We start from the raw sequence: 17,126 nt of genomic DNA, 5'->3' as shown, positions 1-17,126 counted from the left end.
GGCAGATCCTGACGGGGTTGGTGAATAAAATGTCAAGCACCTGCATGCAACAAAACAGCAAGCACTCCATGGGATCTTGGAAAAAAATAACCAAAAGTTCCCCAGTGAAAGGCAGCTCACCTTTCTGAGAGGTCCTGGTTCAGACTTCATGTCCAACCTGAGATCTAACAGCAAAGTGCCTGTTTTGTCTGTATTCTCCACCTTCTCCAACCAGGACTATGGTGGTTTTCCATGCCTTTTTTTCATCCTTTTTTATTGTATTTTTTAATGCAAACCAAAATTATGGACCATAATTTTGTGGAGGAAGAAATACAGATTTCATAAATACGTGGTCCCCATTGAGCCTGTAGGAAATGCATTCCAAACATTGTATGTGATGCAAAAGTATGAAAGATGGAAAGTAAAGGCAAAACACATCTAAAGTGGTAATGGAATCTGTGGACAGAAACGATGCTACTGTTTGTGTTTCAGAATCCTTTTGCTTAACAGCACTGAATAAAGATGGACAGGCTTATCACACTGCTACATAATCTTTGCTTCGGATACAAAACTGATACAAACCTTTTCCACTTCAGAGAATAAGCGAGCGACATTAGAAGTGCAATCTTTACTAGGTCTGAGGACTTCTCTCGCTCTCTAACTGGATGGAATATCCATAACAAATTGCCCTTTTAGAAAGCCAACAGAAAAGACAACTTGTTACACAAGAAAATTCTGTAAAATCTAAATCCAAAGATGATGTTTTTGCAAAAAGTTGTGTATATACTGTGAGATCATTTAGCTTTATGTTAGGCAGAAAGCATGAGGAAATTTGTACACATGCCTAGAAGGAAAGTAATTCAGGCCTAAAGAGGCATTTCCAGAGATTTTCCTCTTTAAAGAAATGCAAAAAAAAAAAAAAAAAAAAGGTCAAAAAGTCACAGTTCAGAATCAACATTTACACATTTCTCACGTTATATTTCAGGTGAATTTCTGGGTTCACTGAAGATACATACATAAGACAACTAAGCCATTCCTTCACTGGAATCTGGCGTACAAATCAACTGAATTGGACCGACTAAAATTTTGAAATTGTTGTGTGGCAGACATAATAAAGACATCCCTCCACCACTGCGATACCTTTTTGTGGCAAAACACAGAAAGCTAGCTCTTTGCACTACGCGTATCTTCAGAACTCCGTGAAGTAGTAGTGTATGTATAATTAAAACAGAATTGCCTTGTGTCTTCAAACTAGTTACGAAGTTCAGAGATACTGTTTAGACTGTGTGGAGAAAAGAATAGACATTACCTCCAACTTAGCTTCTCTCTCTAGAATGCAGATTTCATTCTTTAACCTAGTGGATAATGAATTAAGATTCAACGTCTTCAATAGTGTCTGGTTAAAACACAGATAAAACGGATGAAGATGCTTACAGTACGAAAGCAACTTGGTAACTGAAATCAGTTTATGAAGCTCATACTTCTTTTTGAGCTTAAATGTACTTCAGAGCTCCACAAGAGTGTTTCAAGATTTCAATATGTATTATTATTGGTTATACAAAAATTATGAGATAAATTTGTTTCACGTAACCTGCTCCAGTTGTATCACCTCATGAATATCAGCAGTCTTAAGAAAGTTACTGGTACTTCTATGGCAGAATTTACTGCAATTATATGTGAGGAATAACCTCCTTCCCATAAAGGCCTTTTAAACAAGAACTGAAGATTTAAGATCTGACGTGATAAATTTGTTGAAACGTACTCTTTAAGAAGTGTATAAAGCTACATTCTAAGCAAGATTATTTATTTATTAAACATCTACCACAACCCAAATACCCAGAACAAAGTTGTAGTTTACTTACAGGGCAACTGTAAAACATTGCAACTGACCTCCAACTGCAACTTGGAGGAGATGCTTCCTTCAAAATACCTTCACGGGTACAGTCCATATATTAGATGAGCTATTAATTATTTAAATCTATTGACTTCTAAAACCACATTAATTAAACTTATCACAACATCACTAAAATTGATTTTCTGTGTTTATATAAGTAAATGCTACTGCAGAGATAGCAGGATGTGTGTCTCCTACAAAACCTTGTTAAGTCATCACTTCTAGTATAAAATCTAACCTTTCAAATGTTTCCTATAAAAAAAACTGAACAATCCCCTCAAAACTGGCAATGCCTGTATCATCTTTGTTATTGCTGCATTAAAGACAAACACTCTGCTGCAGTATGGTGCTGCCTCTGTTATATTTAAATACTGTTATAAATCATAACTTAAATTATTCATGACCTCACTGAGTGTTAATGGCTGTGTGCAAAGTACAACATGCCTGACAGAAGAAACACCTTTATCAACTCAAATTTTATGAAAAACGTATACTAATATTAGGTACCACATCTATTTTGCTACATTAATCCAAGAAAAAGCAGTGCTAAAAGCAGACCATTTAAAGAATTTAACACACACTTTCAGCACACCATGTACGCCTTAGATTAACATTAAAGGTCTAGCAGGTAGGCAACTACTTGGATTGTGGTATAAACAACTATTTACATCGTAATTTGCAATAAACCATTGCAAAAATAACTAGGAAAAAAGTCTGTTTTACAATAACTCCTATTTTAGCACTGTAACAATGTTCATCTAATTACCAGTAAGAACAATGATCAGGGTAAATCAAGTAACACATTTATTGGGTCAGAGACTTGAAATGCTCTGAATCATGACCATCAATACTGGTAAAAGATGGTGCAACACCAGATATTTAACTTGGCTTTACTGCTTTAATGATTTCTGTGCAAGAATTTAAACAAGTAGGTTGGAAACTGTAATTTGTCTAAAAACAAACACTATTCACTTCTGAAAAGGAAGAACAATTTATATGCAAAGAAATCAGACACCACAGGACATGCTGTGCATAGAATAACAGAACAACTTGGGTTGGAAGGGACCTTAAAGGCCATTTAGTTCCAACCCCCTGCTATGGACAGGGATGTTACCCACTAAAGCAAGTTGCCCAAGGCCTCGTCCAACCTGGTCTTGAACACCTGCAGGGATGGGCTTCCACATCTTTGCTGGGCAAGGGAAGTATTTGTTCTTGTTGTATGAGAAGATTAAGTTTTGCCACCACAATAAACAGGTATGAACTGAATCCAATAACCACACACTGTTGTAAATATATTTTTAAAAATAGTTTACATGATCAAATTATGATAGATTTCTGTGGCTATCTTTCTATAGCTTAGAAAACAGATTTAAACTGGATAGTTTACACTGCTTTTAAAGTGAACAAAGTTTATAGCATTTTGTGACAATTACGTCTTTGTTAATATGGTTCACCTTGGATTACTGATATTCTCAACCTTACTTCTGTTTAGGAATAGGTTTTAGAATTTAATTCCTTCTAATTTGTAATTAACAAGTTTCCTAAGTGGATACTGAACCACAGAAGACTAACATCCTGCGATGTCCCTAACACTTTTACAAAAAATCTTAAATGTTTGGGGCCTAACAGTTTGGTTTCTGAAGAGTTCCGTCTCCCATAGTTCTCAAAAAGGAACAAAGGCAATGTCCTTTCTCATGTATCTGGAGCTGCCATACTTCTGGGAAGAACTTTATGAAAGTAAAACAAAGTCTCTGACCATCTGTGGTAAATACAGCCTGTTGGTCCACAATTTTGAGCAATTTTGAAACCTCTCTAAAACTCCCCAAATATTATCGTACATTGAAATAAACTTTAATTTAAGAACAATGAGAAGTGACTCCTGATTATCAATCCCTCAAATAAAAATTCCCCCAAGACGTTAACAGCTGACGACAAAATTTCAGCTTGACTGAGATAGTTAAGAGGAAGTAATGGCCACAAAACTAAAGAGGTTCAGGCTTTGACTATAGAATAAAAGACAGGTAATTAAGAACATTCCTTTAGATCCTTTAAATCTGAAGTCAGGTTGATCTGAAACTTTGTTTGATATGCAAGGAATCAGCTTGGGCTAATGGAACAAATTTAGAGTCATTGAAAAAAGCAGACTGTAAGATACATAATCCAAACATAGCTAAGGGTATTGTCATTATTTCTGAAATTCATGTAGTCTCATAGCTTTGCCTGCCTTCACATAATAAAATGTATCTATATTTGTGCACATAGAGAGCTCAAATCATGAACCACTGTCTTCCCAGTGATCTGTCATGTTTTCCTACAGTCACATAGTTGTTCCCACAGCTCTTTTGGGTAAGCAGCACTGAAAAAACAGCTTGAATCGTTCACCAAACACACCCTTCCTGTCCATCCCTAACCAAAACGAACTTTTCCTAGGAAATCAGTAGTCCCAGCTGGAGCTAACAACTTTGTGTTATCTAAGTGGCTCATGGTACCTTCCAGCCACCCAGCTCAACTATACACAAGGATTATAAACATAAATTGCTTGTGAAAACAATATACATAAATGTCAAAACAGAGTACCAATCTTCCGTAATTTGCAGGAAATTCTTAGAGAACATTTCTGAAAGCCACAAAAATCTGTAGTCATACTCCTGTTTTGGTTGCTGACAAAAACCTGAATGAAAGTGTGATATCACAGATTTAACTTCCTCTGAGTTACAACAGCATGTTCACAATGAAACAATGATCCCACTACGCTTTTTTGAATGCTATTGTGACAAAACAGAAACAAGTCCTGCAAGAAAAACTTGTGCTATGTAACTGATGGTTGAAATTGAACAACAGCATGCAAGACAGAACATACCTTCTGTCAGAATAAAAAGAAAAAGCAGCAAAAAGAACAAGACTTAGGAGTACTAATTGACTGCGTGGATGTTTAATCACAACGTATGCATAAAAGACAAACTGATGATGAGATCTTTGCTGTTACTAGCAATAACACAGTGGCTGCAGAAGCTCACTATCTCCCAAACTGTTGTTGTTTCTATATGAAAAGTGAAGAGGACAAAAATATCAGTCAAAACAGATTAATCTCATGGAGTTCGATTATGCGGAAAAAGAAAGTGCTGCAAATCAAGACCAACTTGCACTCATTAGAAATCTCTTACAACTAGGAGGTAGTAACAATGACTGAGGCCAGAGTAAGATTATCTGCTAAGTTCCCTGGAAGCCACTAAATGAGAAATTCAACCAAGAAAAAAGTTCGCTGTAAGCACAAGGTTAAATTTGTAGGAATGCTAGATGTTCATCATGACAAAATGAAAGCTCATCATATATTCAGACAACTTGTTGATGGATAAACTTGCCACAGATTATCTACAACTACAGATGAAGTCAGAAGCAGTGAAATCAAAATCAGCAGATGTCTTAGCAGCTTGAGTAGAGCATCCTTGAAGATGAGAGATGATACCAAAAGAACAAGGTGTGAATGAACTGTGGCTGCTCCACCCTCAATAAATATATCTGCTTCCATCACATGCTTTCCTCCGATACCATTTAGGAGCAAAAAGAAGTTTAGCCACTAGAGTAAAGCTAATAAATTCCTTTGGCCAAGATTCAGTTTATGCAGTTATGTGTGATAGAAAGCATATTTACTACTGTATATGGCAAAGTCATTGGCAGACAAAATGCAACTTATTTGAATATTAAACAGATCAGGACTTGCATGTTTTAGTGAATACCCAAAGAGAATGACAAATCCCTTTACGTTAAAAATCTAGGATCAAGTTCAGAACAAAATGGGCTTTGGTGCTAGCAGGTATACATCCTCATTTATACACTACTCTAGCTTGGGATGTTACTGACAGACTTGAGGAGACAATGAGCAGCAAAGAAACACTACATCACATAAAGGAAACCACTGCTAAGCCTCTCTTCCAAGGAGTATTGCCCCCCAAAGCTGTAAGTTAATGCTGCAAAGCAGAGTAACAACACAGAAGAGCCTTTGCCAGACTACAGTACTGGGAGAAAAGACCAGACCTGCTGCCTAAAAGACATTAAAAAAAAAAAAAGGAAAAAAAAAAAAAAAGAAAAAGAAAAAGAAAAATACCACAGCTTCAATGCATGAAGAAAAAAGAAAAGGTCTGGCCAGATGCTTGTTCGCTTACATACCAAAATAATCCCAAGCTCGACTGGGTTCAATTTGATGCTCCACAATGATGTATCAGTGAGCCAAGGCAGTATAGGATACCTGCTCACTTTCAACTCCCCTGCAACAAAAATGTCTACTGTCAGTTCATTTAAAAATATGTTAATGTTGCGCAAAGCAGAGAGTTGAGAAAAGAAAGAAGAGTGCTCGCACAGTTATTACGCCTTATTCCCTCAGCACAAGGTAGATCACTAAACAACAAAACAACTTATGTAGAGTAACAACTTAAAAAGAAAATCCTGCTGGAACATCTCCAGCTAGGTTATCTGTACTACTAATGACAGGACTCTGGTCCAAAGATAGGTGTCATCAACACTAAACAGAGCTTGTAGAACATGTTTGGTCATTAGCAATAGAGATGAGTTTTACAACACATACTGATAGTCTCATATGTCACAGAAGATATCAAGGTCTGAAAGATGCAAGAGAAGATCCAAAAGCTTCCAAGAATGTACTATGTGTGTTATTGTGTCCAATGATGGTTATTCTGCAGAGTCCCACAAACAAGTTATACCTCATCACAGTATAGGTCAAGGAATGGGAAGAAACATTCGTAGATCACTGAGAAAATACATGGCAAACATTATGAGTACTGTTTACAGGTTCCTCTTCCGAAGCTAAATGCAGAGCACCACAAACATTTATTTGTGTTTACTCTGTACTGCAAATAATGAATACAAAAATCTGCTACAGAGATATGCTCATGCTTTTAGGTTCAGCAATGATACATTCTTGTCCAAAATATTAGACTTATATAGAAAAGGACAAGATTTCCTGAGATTAACGTCTATCAACATGTCAGTTTTAAAAACCACAGATATCACCTCATGTACAACCATTAACTAATCTTACAGCAACATCAGAGCTCTCAAAAAAAACAGCTATCTGCATCTACCCTAATCTAACACACTAACAGCTTGCAGAAACAAACCTGTACATGTTTTCAACTCTACTTCAAATCTCTTCCTTTGGTGTTCACCCACCTGTTTCTGCCTAATATTATATTAATATACTTCACATATTTAACATCCTTAAAATATTTTCAGACACTTCAACTGTATTTTCAAGAGAGTAAGGTTCTTGTGCAGTACTGACAGCTTGCCACAGATGTACCCCTTTCCCCACCGTTCAATACACCTAGAATCTTTCCTTACACGTAGTCCAGCATACATTAATTCCAAATACCTATTAACAGCTCCACGTAGAAAAAACTAAGGTTGGATCACAGCTCAACACTTCTTATTTTTCCTGCGTTTGACTTTCACCAAAATCCAAACTGTTTAAGAACACAAGCCACCCCGGATTAATCAGGGGATTATAGCTCACCCTCTTAAATGACTCTTCCCAGTGTTTTGCCCGATTTCAATAAGCAGTGCTCCAAAATCAGAAGTTTCATTTTCTTCTTAAATGGCTTTTTGGAACGGTTTCCTAAATTAACTTCCTTCTCCTGTCCATTCCTCCCAGAACATCTATTCTTTTAAATAATGTCTATTATTCATTCCATCAGAACATCATTTTTATTCAATTACAGCACATGTTAAGCAGTTACTACTAGAGATTTGAAGTTCGCAGCATAGATTTTGCTCCACTATTATTCGTAACTGAAGAAAATATTTCTATGCTTGGATCAGATGAGAGAGTTTTCCTGTATCTCCTCTTACTGGCCACTTTATGGAAAATAAGAAAGAAAATATTTAATGTACTGGTATGAAATCATAGAATGGTTTGGTTTGGAAGAGACCTAAAGGGTCATCTAGTACTCTAGTACCTCCCTGTCACGGGCAGGGACATCTTTCCTTAGATCAGATATAACTTACTGGGGATATTTACACTACTCACTGAAGGTTGATTTATGCTCAGAGGCATAAGAAATTCTCTTTGTTGGTAAAGTCCTCATGCATGAGAATCTCTAATCCCCTTTAGAGAGAGCCTGCTATAGGCTATATGGAGTCAATGACACCTTGTTGTTAAATCTGGGTTAAACTGTTTTCTTTCACCTTTAAAGTTTCTTTCTTTGTAGTCTAATCAACACCTTTATTCCTGCATTTAGAAAGAGTTTAGAGAGAACTCCTGTTTGTTTCAGCTGACACACCTCTGAACTTTCCATTAAGGCAAAAACAGTTTCACAAGATACATTGTAAATCCTCAGGTACTGTCCCAGTATAACCAAGGAAGGGCTTAGCATGCCTGATCCTTCTAAGGTTAAAAAAATCCCAAACCCGACAAACACAAGCTCCACAATACTGCAGGTTCTTTTCCAAATCCTTAAAAAATTGAAAGCCAAAATCACCATATTAATTTTTCTTTGCAAATCATTAAAAAATAATGAGACAGCATATCTTTTATCATTTAATCATTATATCATTTAGAAAATAATTTCTAAATAATTTATCCTACTTCCACAAAGGCCACAACTTTCTTTTTTTAATATTTATAACAATATTATGTGAAGAACAAACACTTATGTAATATAGTTAGCAATAAAAGTAAGTTGAATTTACAGTCCCACTAGGCCTAGACTCAGAAGTCAGGATTGAGAAGTACTAATACTGCAAGAACTGTTTACTTTTCATGAGTTCACTAATCCCTATTTCCCCATTCTTGCAATTCTGGATGTGTTCAAGAGCAAAAATCATTAAGTAAAAGCATGGGCCTCCCGTACATTTTCTATTCTAATGAATTCAGAAGAAACCCAAGTTCAAAGTGCAAATTTTGGCCATCTGTCACTGAATTAATAGGAAAAAAAAAAAAGAAACATTGAGTGGTAAAACAAAACTTACTCAGATACTTGTTCAGCAGTTGGCAAATCTACAGAAACTGAAAATAAAAATGAAAAAAATTAGTTAAAAACATTTTAAAATGTGGAAATACACAAGTACTCATTTTCAAATCTAAGCACATAAAGATAACAGAACTGGAAAAAGGACTGCTGTAACAAAGACATCCTCATGTAAGTATTTATATTTACGTGTACTCACCATTCTCTATAATAACTTGACAAGTATGAGTGTGGCTTTCACTCAGATGTGTGGCCATGCTATCTAAGCCAGAACCATCGGTCAGAAAATCGCAGTTAAGACATACTACAGTCACACCTCTAGAGAAGACAAAGTAAAAAGTACATATAAACATAACATACTTCTGGCTTTCTTAGCTTACAGCTACTGGATAGACTATACAGAAAAAATTGATTTTGCAACTATAGATGAGGCGACTCGCAGAAGTATTCTTACTTTTTATACTGCAAATAGCACCCGGAATTTTCAGTCATTGACTAGGACATCTCCATGCTTGATGTAGTACAAAGAATACCACTTTTGACAGAACTTTATCTGTAAAGTTTGAGTTTATTGGTTTTCCCACCTCCCTCTCCTTTCAGACTTTGCACATTGTGAATAATTGGAAAACAGAGTTGGAAATACTTTTTTCGAACTGCCTTGCGTTGAGAAAGAGGTCAACAAATTTGGACAAATTTTTGTTACAAAAGAGAACCTGGCTAGTAAAAGAGCTAGTATTTTCCCTTTTCTGCTCTAATTTGTGTAAGTGTAGAAATTCAAGAGGGTCTAATCTCATTTAATCAATTAACTTACTATTAAAAACTAAAAACATAATGTTCTGTAACTGAAAAAAGCTGAATTACCGTAGCTCTTCTGAATGCTTCTTGTAGATCCAAAATCTTTTACTTGGACGAGCACTGTGAAAACTAAATGTAAGAAAACATTACCACTTAAACTAGCTTTCTGGAGTACATCTCCACATATCCCGTACGTACTGTACACAGTACTGCAATTTCTTTATGACAAGGCATAAAAATAGAATACTCAACTACTGACCTGAATTACTCTAAAAAAATAAATTAATGAAATTTTATAGGCTTCTGAATCTCACCTCCAGCTCAAAACTGGTAAAATCAAAAACAAACAAAAAGCCCACATGGCTGTGTTCAAGAGCAGAAGAGACAAACAACCTCAAGAACATCTAGCATCTCTACTCCTTCTGAGTTATTTAGTAAATAATTAGTTTGGGAGGGACAAGACTTAGCTTTTTGGCATAGTACTGCCTGCACGTAGTTACATTACTTCCGTTCACATTTTAGGTCTGGAAGCACTGTAGCTGAAGCTACACAGCAAAGCTATATGGTGAAGAAGCTTTACTGAATTCAAGCTCCCTAAAGAGATAGATTTAAATGAGATAAAAATCACATCTTCAGAAAACCTTAAGTTATTTCACATGCAGTTTAAGTATGTGCCAACACTGTACTCCCACATGAAACAAACAGCAAGCAGCTGAGTACAAAGGCTGCTGCAGAAACGTCCTCCCTGTAACTGCCTTCTTTCTCATCACCCCTTGTTCCTTCGGTGCTAGGGGCTGCAAGAGGTAAAGTAGGGGGGCAACAATCAAGACTGCATCAAGGAGAGAAATGACAGGAGACTGGCTTCCCAGAGAACATACAACAATCAATCATTATTTGTTAAGTTTGACTGAAATAATTATGAAAGATCTCACAGAAACTCGAAGCAAAAACAATGAACAAGAACACTGGATGTAGGCCCTCAACAAAAAGCGAAAATCCAACCTTACACATGCCCCTGTTGGTCCTATGACACAATTAAAAATTCAGTTAATACACACACATAACACACTTTATACGAATTTTGAAAGTATTTGATAACCCAATAAAAACTGCGCAGACTTCTCACCTCATCATGTGATTCACGTAGGCTTTGCTACAGCTAGTATTATATCTGCATAAGCTACAGTGGACATATGTAGGAAAGTGGTTTGCAAAATCCTTTATTTCTGAGTAACACTCAATGCATTTGTGAGCTCCCAAACGATACCTAACAGTAACATGAAAAAGTTGATAGTTAACATCAACACTTTAGAACATAACTAGTTCAAACTTTTTGCTTTAAGTCTTTTAACAGTAAGAAACAAAGAAAGAAGAATTCAAAAAATGTATTAGTTAAATATTTATTATGGGATATGTTAGTACTTATGAAGAAAATGTTTTTTTTTCTTTAATTATTAACTTAATGTCCTTAATAAAAAAGTGCAAGTTAATATAAACATCTGTTATTGGGCATTTCTGTAAACAAGATCCTGCAGGTGAGAACCTCCAATTTCAGCTGCTAGCATTATCTTTCCATACTTTAGAAGGATTTCAAAGAAATGCTTCATTTGCCGCTATGAGCACAAGAGCATGTGGTTTTCCTGTCACCCAAAATCCTCTGCAAGCTTTGAAATATCTATAGATCAAGAATATAATCCTGCTCTTCCCCAGTTTTGCTGGCTATTTTTGGATGTCTTAAAGAGCTATGTTTTGTGAGTATTGGCATCTTACTGAAATGGAGGCATCCATAACCTTTGTCAAAGACAACTACGAATTCATGCTAGGCAATGAAATTATATTCAAGTCCATAAAACACCCATTAAATTATTAACAAGGACTGCAAAAAACATTACACTGTAAATATAAAGAGAGCATTCTCTCCACAGTCTGCATTTACTTTGACTCTTTTGTTAGTTCCCCAAATTAAGGTACCTCCTAGGACAGACAAGACTTCACCTTTTGAATAATGGGTTCAAATAAATCCCTTCAGAAGCTGAAGGAGGAAAACAGTTTTCCCTCCATAAGAAAGCTTGCAAAGAACACCCCAATAGATGTATTCCCCCTCCAAAGGCCACTTTTAATGTAAATCTGCCTGGTGTACCAGTATTTAAATCATTTGGGGCTCTGTGCAGAGAAAGATTCTAAATTTAGAACAGAATACATGTCAGAGCCACACAGAATACATGCCAGACAAAAAATTATGAAGAATGAAGGTTTCAAATTATAATCACGATACCAACACGTGGAAAGTTCATGAGTATGTGCTTTCTACAAAATGGAGTGGTTGAATGTTCTATATTGCTATATCGTGAGTTACTAAAAAATTAATGAAATGACCACCTATATTCAAAGCATACTTACATATATTTTAATGCTAATATTTTACCTTAGATTATGCAGTGCTGTATTTGTAACTTTTTTTTTTTTGCTGCTGCTGTTGGTCCATGCATTTTGCTTCTTCGATGTAGCTGATGGTTTTGATTTTGCTTTTGACTTATTTGTATTAGATCTGTTATGATTTCTAGTGGTTGTATTTTTAGCTTTAGGTGATAGCTGAAATGTGGATGTACTCGTACTAACAGAAGATCCTGACTGAAGAGATCCAAGAGATGCTCGAATAGTGACCTAGAAGTATGAAATTAAAAGTTTTTCCATTTAAACTATTCAAGTTCCCATTTCTGTTTACATCAAAATTTGAGCCATTTTAGAAGAGAACTAACAATTTAACATAGCATATGAAATTCCCCTCAGCAAAGGTTGTCTCAAAAAAAGGTAAATACTGCTGACTAGAGTAAACTTAATCTCAACTGGATGCTAAACTTAATCAACTGGATGCTTAAAAAGTTTGTTTTTCTGGAAATAATTAGCCATGACAAAGAACACTGCTCTCTCTTCAGACCTGCAACTGTCTACATCCTGTTCTCAAAACAAAACAAAACAAAACCAAACCAAAAACCAAACAACAAGAAGAAGAAGTAGTAGCAGAAAAGAAACAGAAAGGTCTGAATAATAAGACCTGTTAGGAAGAATATCAAAAGAACCTATCAATTCCTGGATTTTTTTTTTTTTTTTAAAAAGTGTCTTATTACCTCATGATTAGCCAATCTATTTATTCCAGATAACTTTCTGAAGAATGAAACAGAACAGCAATACATATCACCAGGAGGAAACCATGAACTGTTCCTAACAATTCTTCCAAAAGGAAGTGATGTTTTAGTTTTAGAGGCAGCAGGAAGTGATGTTTTAGTTTTAGAGGCAGCAGAAATTTCTTTGCTTTGGACAAGAAAGGAGAAAAGCATCTCTTTCTAATTTCGCCCCTTTCCCTACCAAGGCATTTTCTTCATTTGCCCCTCTACTTCTCCTTTACAAACACTTACCTTTGTTCCAGGAGGCAATCCTTCTAACTGTTTAGGTTTTCTAAATGTTCGGTGATGCTGAGTCTTGTGATCCATTTTTTCTTTGCAAGTCAAAAATTGCAGTCTGCACTTAGTGCAACGGTATATTCCTTTTTTCTTAAAGCAAAAAAATAAATATATAGTAAGCAGGAATGTTATGATAAACAAAACTATAGCCCTAGAATTTCTCAAGGAATGGTCATCTGATTTTTAAAAATCAACCTGATAAACTCTTAATAATATTGTACAAAGACAAGACAACTGTGTACACATGTAATATTATTATAAGAGGGAATCAGAGATTGACAGTTAAACTAAGTCAATGCAGTACGTCACAATCTTTTCTCTAGTTAAATCACTGACAGCCTTGCTATTAACTTCAAGAAAAGCAGAACATATCACTATGACTTGGTGAAGAAACCAAGTAGCAGAGAGATTCTTTCAAGAATATTCAGAGATTTTTAAACAGGGAACTTCTGTCATATAAAAACATGACAAAGTCTAACAATTCACTCAAAGACTTCTCAAAAGAAGAAGTTATAAGGCTTCATCCTTTATTAACTATTCTTATCCACTAAGGATAAGAATATCAAATCAGTTCTATTTGTTGTTGTTGTTTATTTTAGGGAGAGATTCATTTTATAATTATTTAGCATTTTTCAATTAAGGATTGAAAAATATCTGCTTACCTGATGCCTCATATAATGATGCATATACGGTGCTCCAATTTTTATTACTTTGAGGCAAAATGGGCACAGCAAATGTTTTGTATTTTCATGAACTGTCCTGAAATGTGTTTCTACATCAGAAAAAGCTGAGGATCTGTAGTTGCATACCTAAAATAAGAAGTTCGACTTTCATGTTACAAGTTTATTGACAGTAGAGACAGTGTTTATGTGGGGGGGGCGGTGTAATCTAAATACAAAACAGTCACTCTGAAATACCTGGCAAACATACGGCATTTCACCTGGCTTATGATTGTCCTTCATATGTTGCAAAAGAACTTGCTCTGTTTCAAAGGATAATTCACAGATTTTACAAATAGCTAAAAAAGTGAAAAGCAAGAAAAATACATTAGAAAATTAGCCTGGGATCAAAAGTGAATCAATACATACATATATGTGAACAGCGAACTCTATAAAGGTAAAAGAATCTAACAATCTTTCTACTTTTCAGGTTAAACACTCTGCACAACTTCAGGAAGCCCATAGTGCAAGGCCCCTAAACAATATGAACTCTTGAAATCAGGGGCTTTCAATCATAAAAAAAAGAGCCTGCCTCCACTCCCCATTCCCCAGCTTTTAGAAATATTTTTTCCAGATACATTGTTATGACATAAGTTGAATGACTGCCCAGCTTCTATATTAAACCTCATGATTATTGCTCTTAACGTACAATACCTTTATTCTGAGGTTATTAACCATCAAAAGTCAGAAAATATCTGAAAATTCTAGGTCACAAAAAGGTTCAATGTGATATATAAGTCAACTTACTAGACGACTCATAAGGCGTGTGTGTACTTTCAATGTGGCACTGCAGCTGAAATGGGGTGGGAAACTGACGGTAACAGTGCTGGCAGGTGGTATGGCTTTCCCAGCTTTCACTGCTCTGCTTCTCAAGCTCTAAGTGATGCTTCATGTGGTTCATAAACCTTTGAATGATAGTGAACAGGTGCAAAAAGCCACATTTTAACACTATCCATGACATATCCCATGCAAAATGCACAAGAACCCTTAGAAAAACTGCTCGGAAAGCACTTCTCAATTTCAAGAAGTTAGAGCAGGAAGTGTTCATCTAAAACAAACAAACAAAAATCAATGAAGTTAACCAAACTGACTATGCCAGAAATCACATCTCAAAGCTAAAAAAGGTATCTTGACTATTACAAGGAATACGCAACATGTCTGAAACATGCTCTAAAACTAAGCAATCTATTGCATCTTTCATGTTTGTTTAGCCAAAATTCCAGTCTTGAAATACACAAACTGTCAAAGGCAACAGCAACAAAACATTCAGACCTCACCACCACTAGAGGCTCAAATCCACATTCTGGAGCAAGCAGAACTGTAGCTCTGCTAAAAGCTATTAAGCAGGAAGACTCATGTGCAACTAGGACCTTCACAGCTTTATCTGAAATTACCTCCATCCAGAACTGACAGCATTCGAAGACCTGCCTTTTTATAAATTATTTAGGTCTGAAGATATGTTACGAAGGGCAGTTATCAAAGAATGCCACTGTGCAGCTGATAACCAGGTTATCAGAAACTTGGTGGTACATCACTACTGAAAGTCACCACCTTTTCCTTATTAATATGTCCAACTATCTGCAGGAGGACCTACCTGAGAAGACTAAGCACTTCGCACATTGTTGGCAGGTCAGTTATCTGTGGAGCAGTGAATTGCCAAAAGGACATGCTAGTTGCATAACCCACCACTGTTAACTTCATAAACTGTTCTATTTTGAATGGGCTTAATTTCAGTACAGCCAAAAGAGCTATTAAATGTAGGTCACATTCACAAAAGGAATACATTTCTCAAAGTGGTGACCTTGGAATTTAAAAAAAAATAAAAATACAGTTCCTTACTGTGATAAAGAGAATAGTTACTTGAGTTCAGATTTCTAATATAACATAGTTGCTTAAAAAGACCCAAAAAAAGAAAAAAAAAAAAGAACTGAAAATATCCAGATACTTAGCAGAAGAAAGGAATTGACACCGTTAAGTCATGGCAGTAAACTCTCTTGAACGTCTGACAACATCAGATTTCCTAACTGCTTAAGATGAAATATTGGCAGTTTTACTCAGACACATACTTAAAGATTTACAGCAAGTTTAATGTTTGTAATTACAAGAAACATTTGTTTTGTTTAATAATATGGGTTTAATGTTAACATAACGCTGTTCATTTTAATCTGCAGACTGTGTCTTTTGAAAGAATAGTTCATTTTTCTTCAGTTTTACATTCTGCTACTTCAGCTTCCCTTGAAGAATGCATGTAAAAAAGTACAATGACCTTAACTTCCAAATGAACAATGACATGAGTTGGTCTACCCATTAAAACAGCTTACTGAAGCTTTTTGTGGCATTTGGAAGAAAAATTATTCCATCAAAATAACAGTTGTTACATAAGTAAACCACAAACTATTAGTCACTGGAAATCCCTAAAGAAAATTAACACTCACATCTACTGATATCACCATCAATCAGGATGGCAAGTTGTACAATACTTTGCTTGCCCTTTTCAACCCCAAATCCTACAGCTGCTCTCATTAAAACTAAACCATTTCCTTTAGACACCATTAAAACTCGTACTCTGATCAGTGAATAAGTTTAAAATATGGATGGACATGCACAGTAAAAACTAATTCAATTTCTGTTCAATTACCCAGTATTATCAGTTTTCAAGGAGCCAAAAATCTTTCTATGCCAAAGAGACAAATTGTGAATGTACGAAATTAATTGCTATAGGCTGTAAATTATTAAAACGTGTAGAAAGTGAATTCAAATACCTTATGTTATTTTTAAGAACTTTCAGACAGCTGAAGCACTTAAATGTTGTATGAGTCTTCTGCTCCTGTTGTACCTGCTGGGTATCACCTTCATGTTTCCCATAATAGAAGTCGTTAACTAACATAATCAACTTTCCTTTCTCAGATTCATTGATTTTGCTTGTTGTACTTGAACATTCTGTTTTGGCCACTCCAGGGAAGAAATTATCTATCATATCTGGACAACAATACTGAATAGAAAAGGGGAGATGAAGAGACAGACAAAGGTATCAGTTGCTCCGAACAAACTGCATCAACGACAACAGCATTTTAAAAACTGAAGCCACCTGCTAACTAGAGCTACATGCGAAGCTCCATTTCCATTCTGTGTCACGCTAACTCCATGCAAATTCACATACGCTTTTTTAACTCTGAAATGATCTTTTGGTAGTGTTTAGATAAAATACAGTGCATTTTTAACACCGAAGAGGGATTATTCTCATAGTTTCATGTAAAATGAGTTTAAGATTCAAATCAGAATACGAATGTTGCCT

General features: G+C 35.6%; 1 protein-coding gene across 10 annotated transcripts in view; it reads right to left on the bottom strand.

The window, feature by feature from the left end:
- Positions 1-17,126, bottom strand: part of ZNF280D (zinc finger protein 280D) — a 75,733-nt gene that overhangs the window by 10,989 nt on the left and 47,618 nt on the right. For 8 of the 10 annotated variants that reach the window (XM_084532364.1, XM_084532358.1, XM_084532359.1 and 5 more), the window contains 10 exons: positions 16,594-16,823; positions 14,579-14,736; positions 14,030-14,130; positions 13,775-13,921; positions 13,068-13,202; positions 12,077-12,315; positions 10,778-10,918; positions 9,718-9,780; positions 9,056-9,174; positions 8,858-8,894 (listed from right to left, as the gene is read on the bottom strand). In XM_084532364.1, the coding sequence (XP_084388490.1) occupies positions 8,858-8,894; positions 9,056-9,174; positions 9,718-9,780; positions 10,778-10,918; positions 12,077-12,315; positions 13,068-13,202; positions 13,775-13,921; positions 14,030-14,130; positions 14,579-14,736; positions 16,594-16,823 (1,370 nt within the window). Of the gene's footprint in view, positions 1-6,040; positions 6,139-8,857; positions 8,895-9,055; positions 9,175-9,717; positions 9,781-10,777; positions 10,919-12,076; positions 12,316-13,067; positions 13,203-13,774; positions 13,922-14,029; positions 14,131-14,578; positions 14,737-16,593; positions 16,824-17,126 lie in introns of all 10 variants that reach the window. The other 2 variants (XR_014696826.1, XR_014696827.1) reach the window with 1 other exon arrangement.

Source organism: Aythya ferina (genome assembly GCF_964211825.1).
Source record: "Aythya ferina genome assembly, chromosome: 11".
Classification (NCBI taxonomy): domain Eukaryota; kingdom Metazoa; phylum Chordata; class Aves; order Anseriformes; family Anatidae; genus Aythya; species Aythya ferina.
This window is presented reverse-complemented; position numbering and strand designations above follow the sequence as displayed.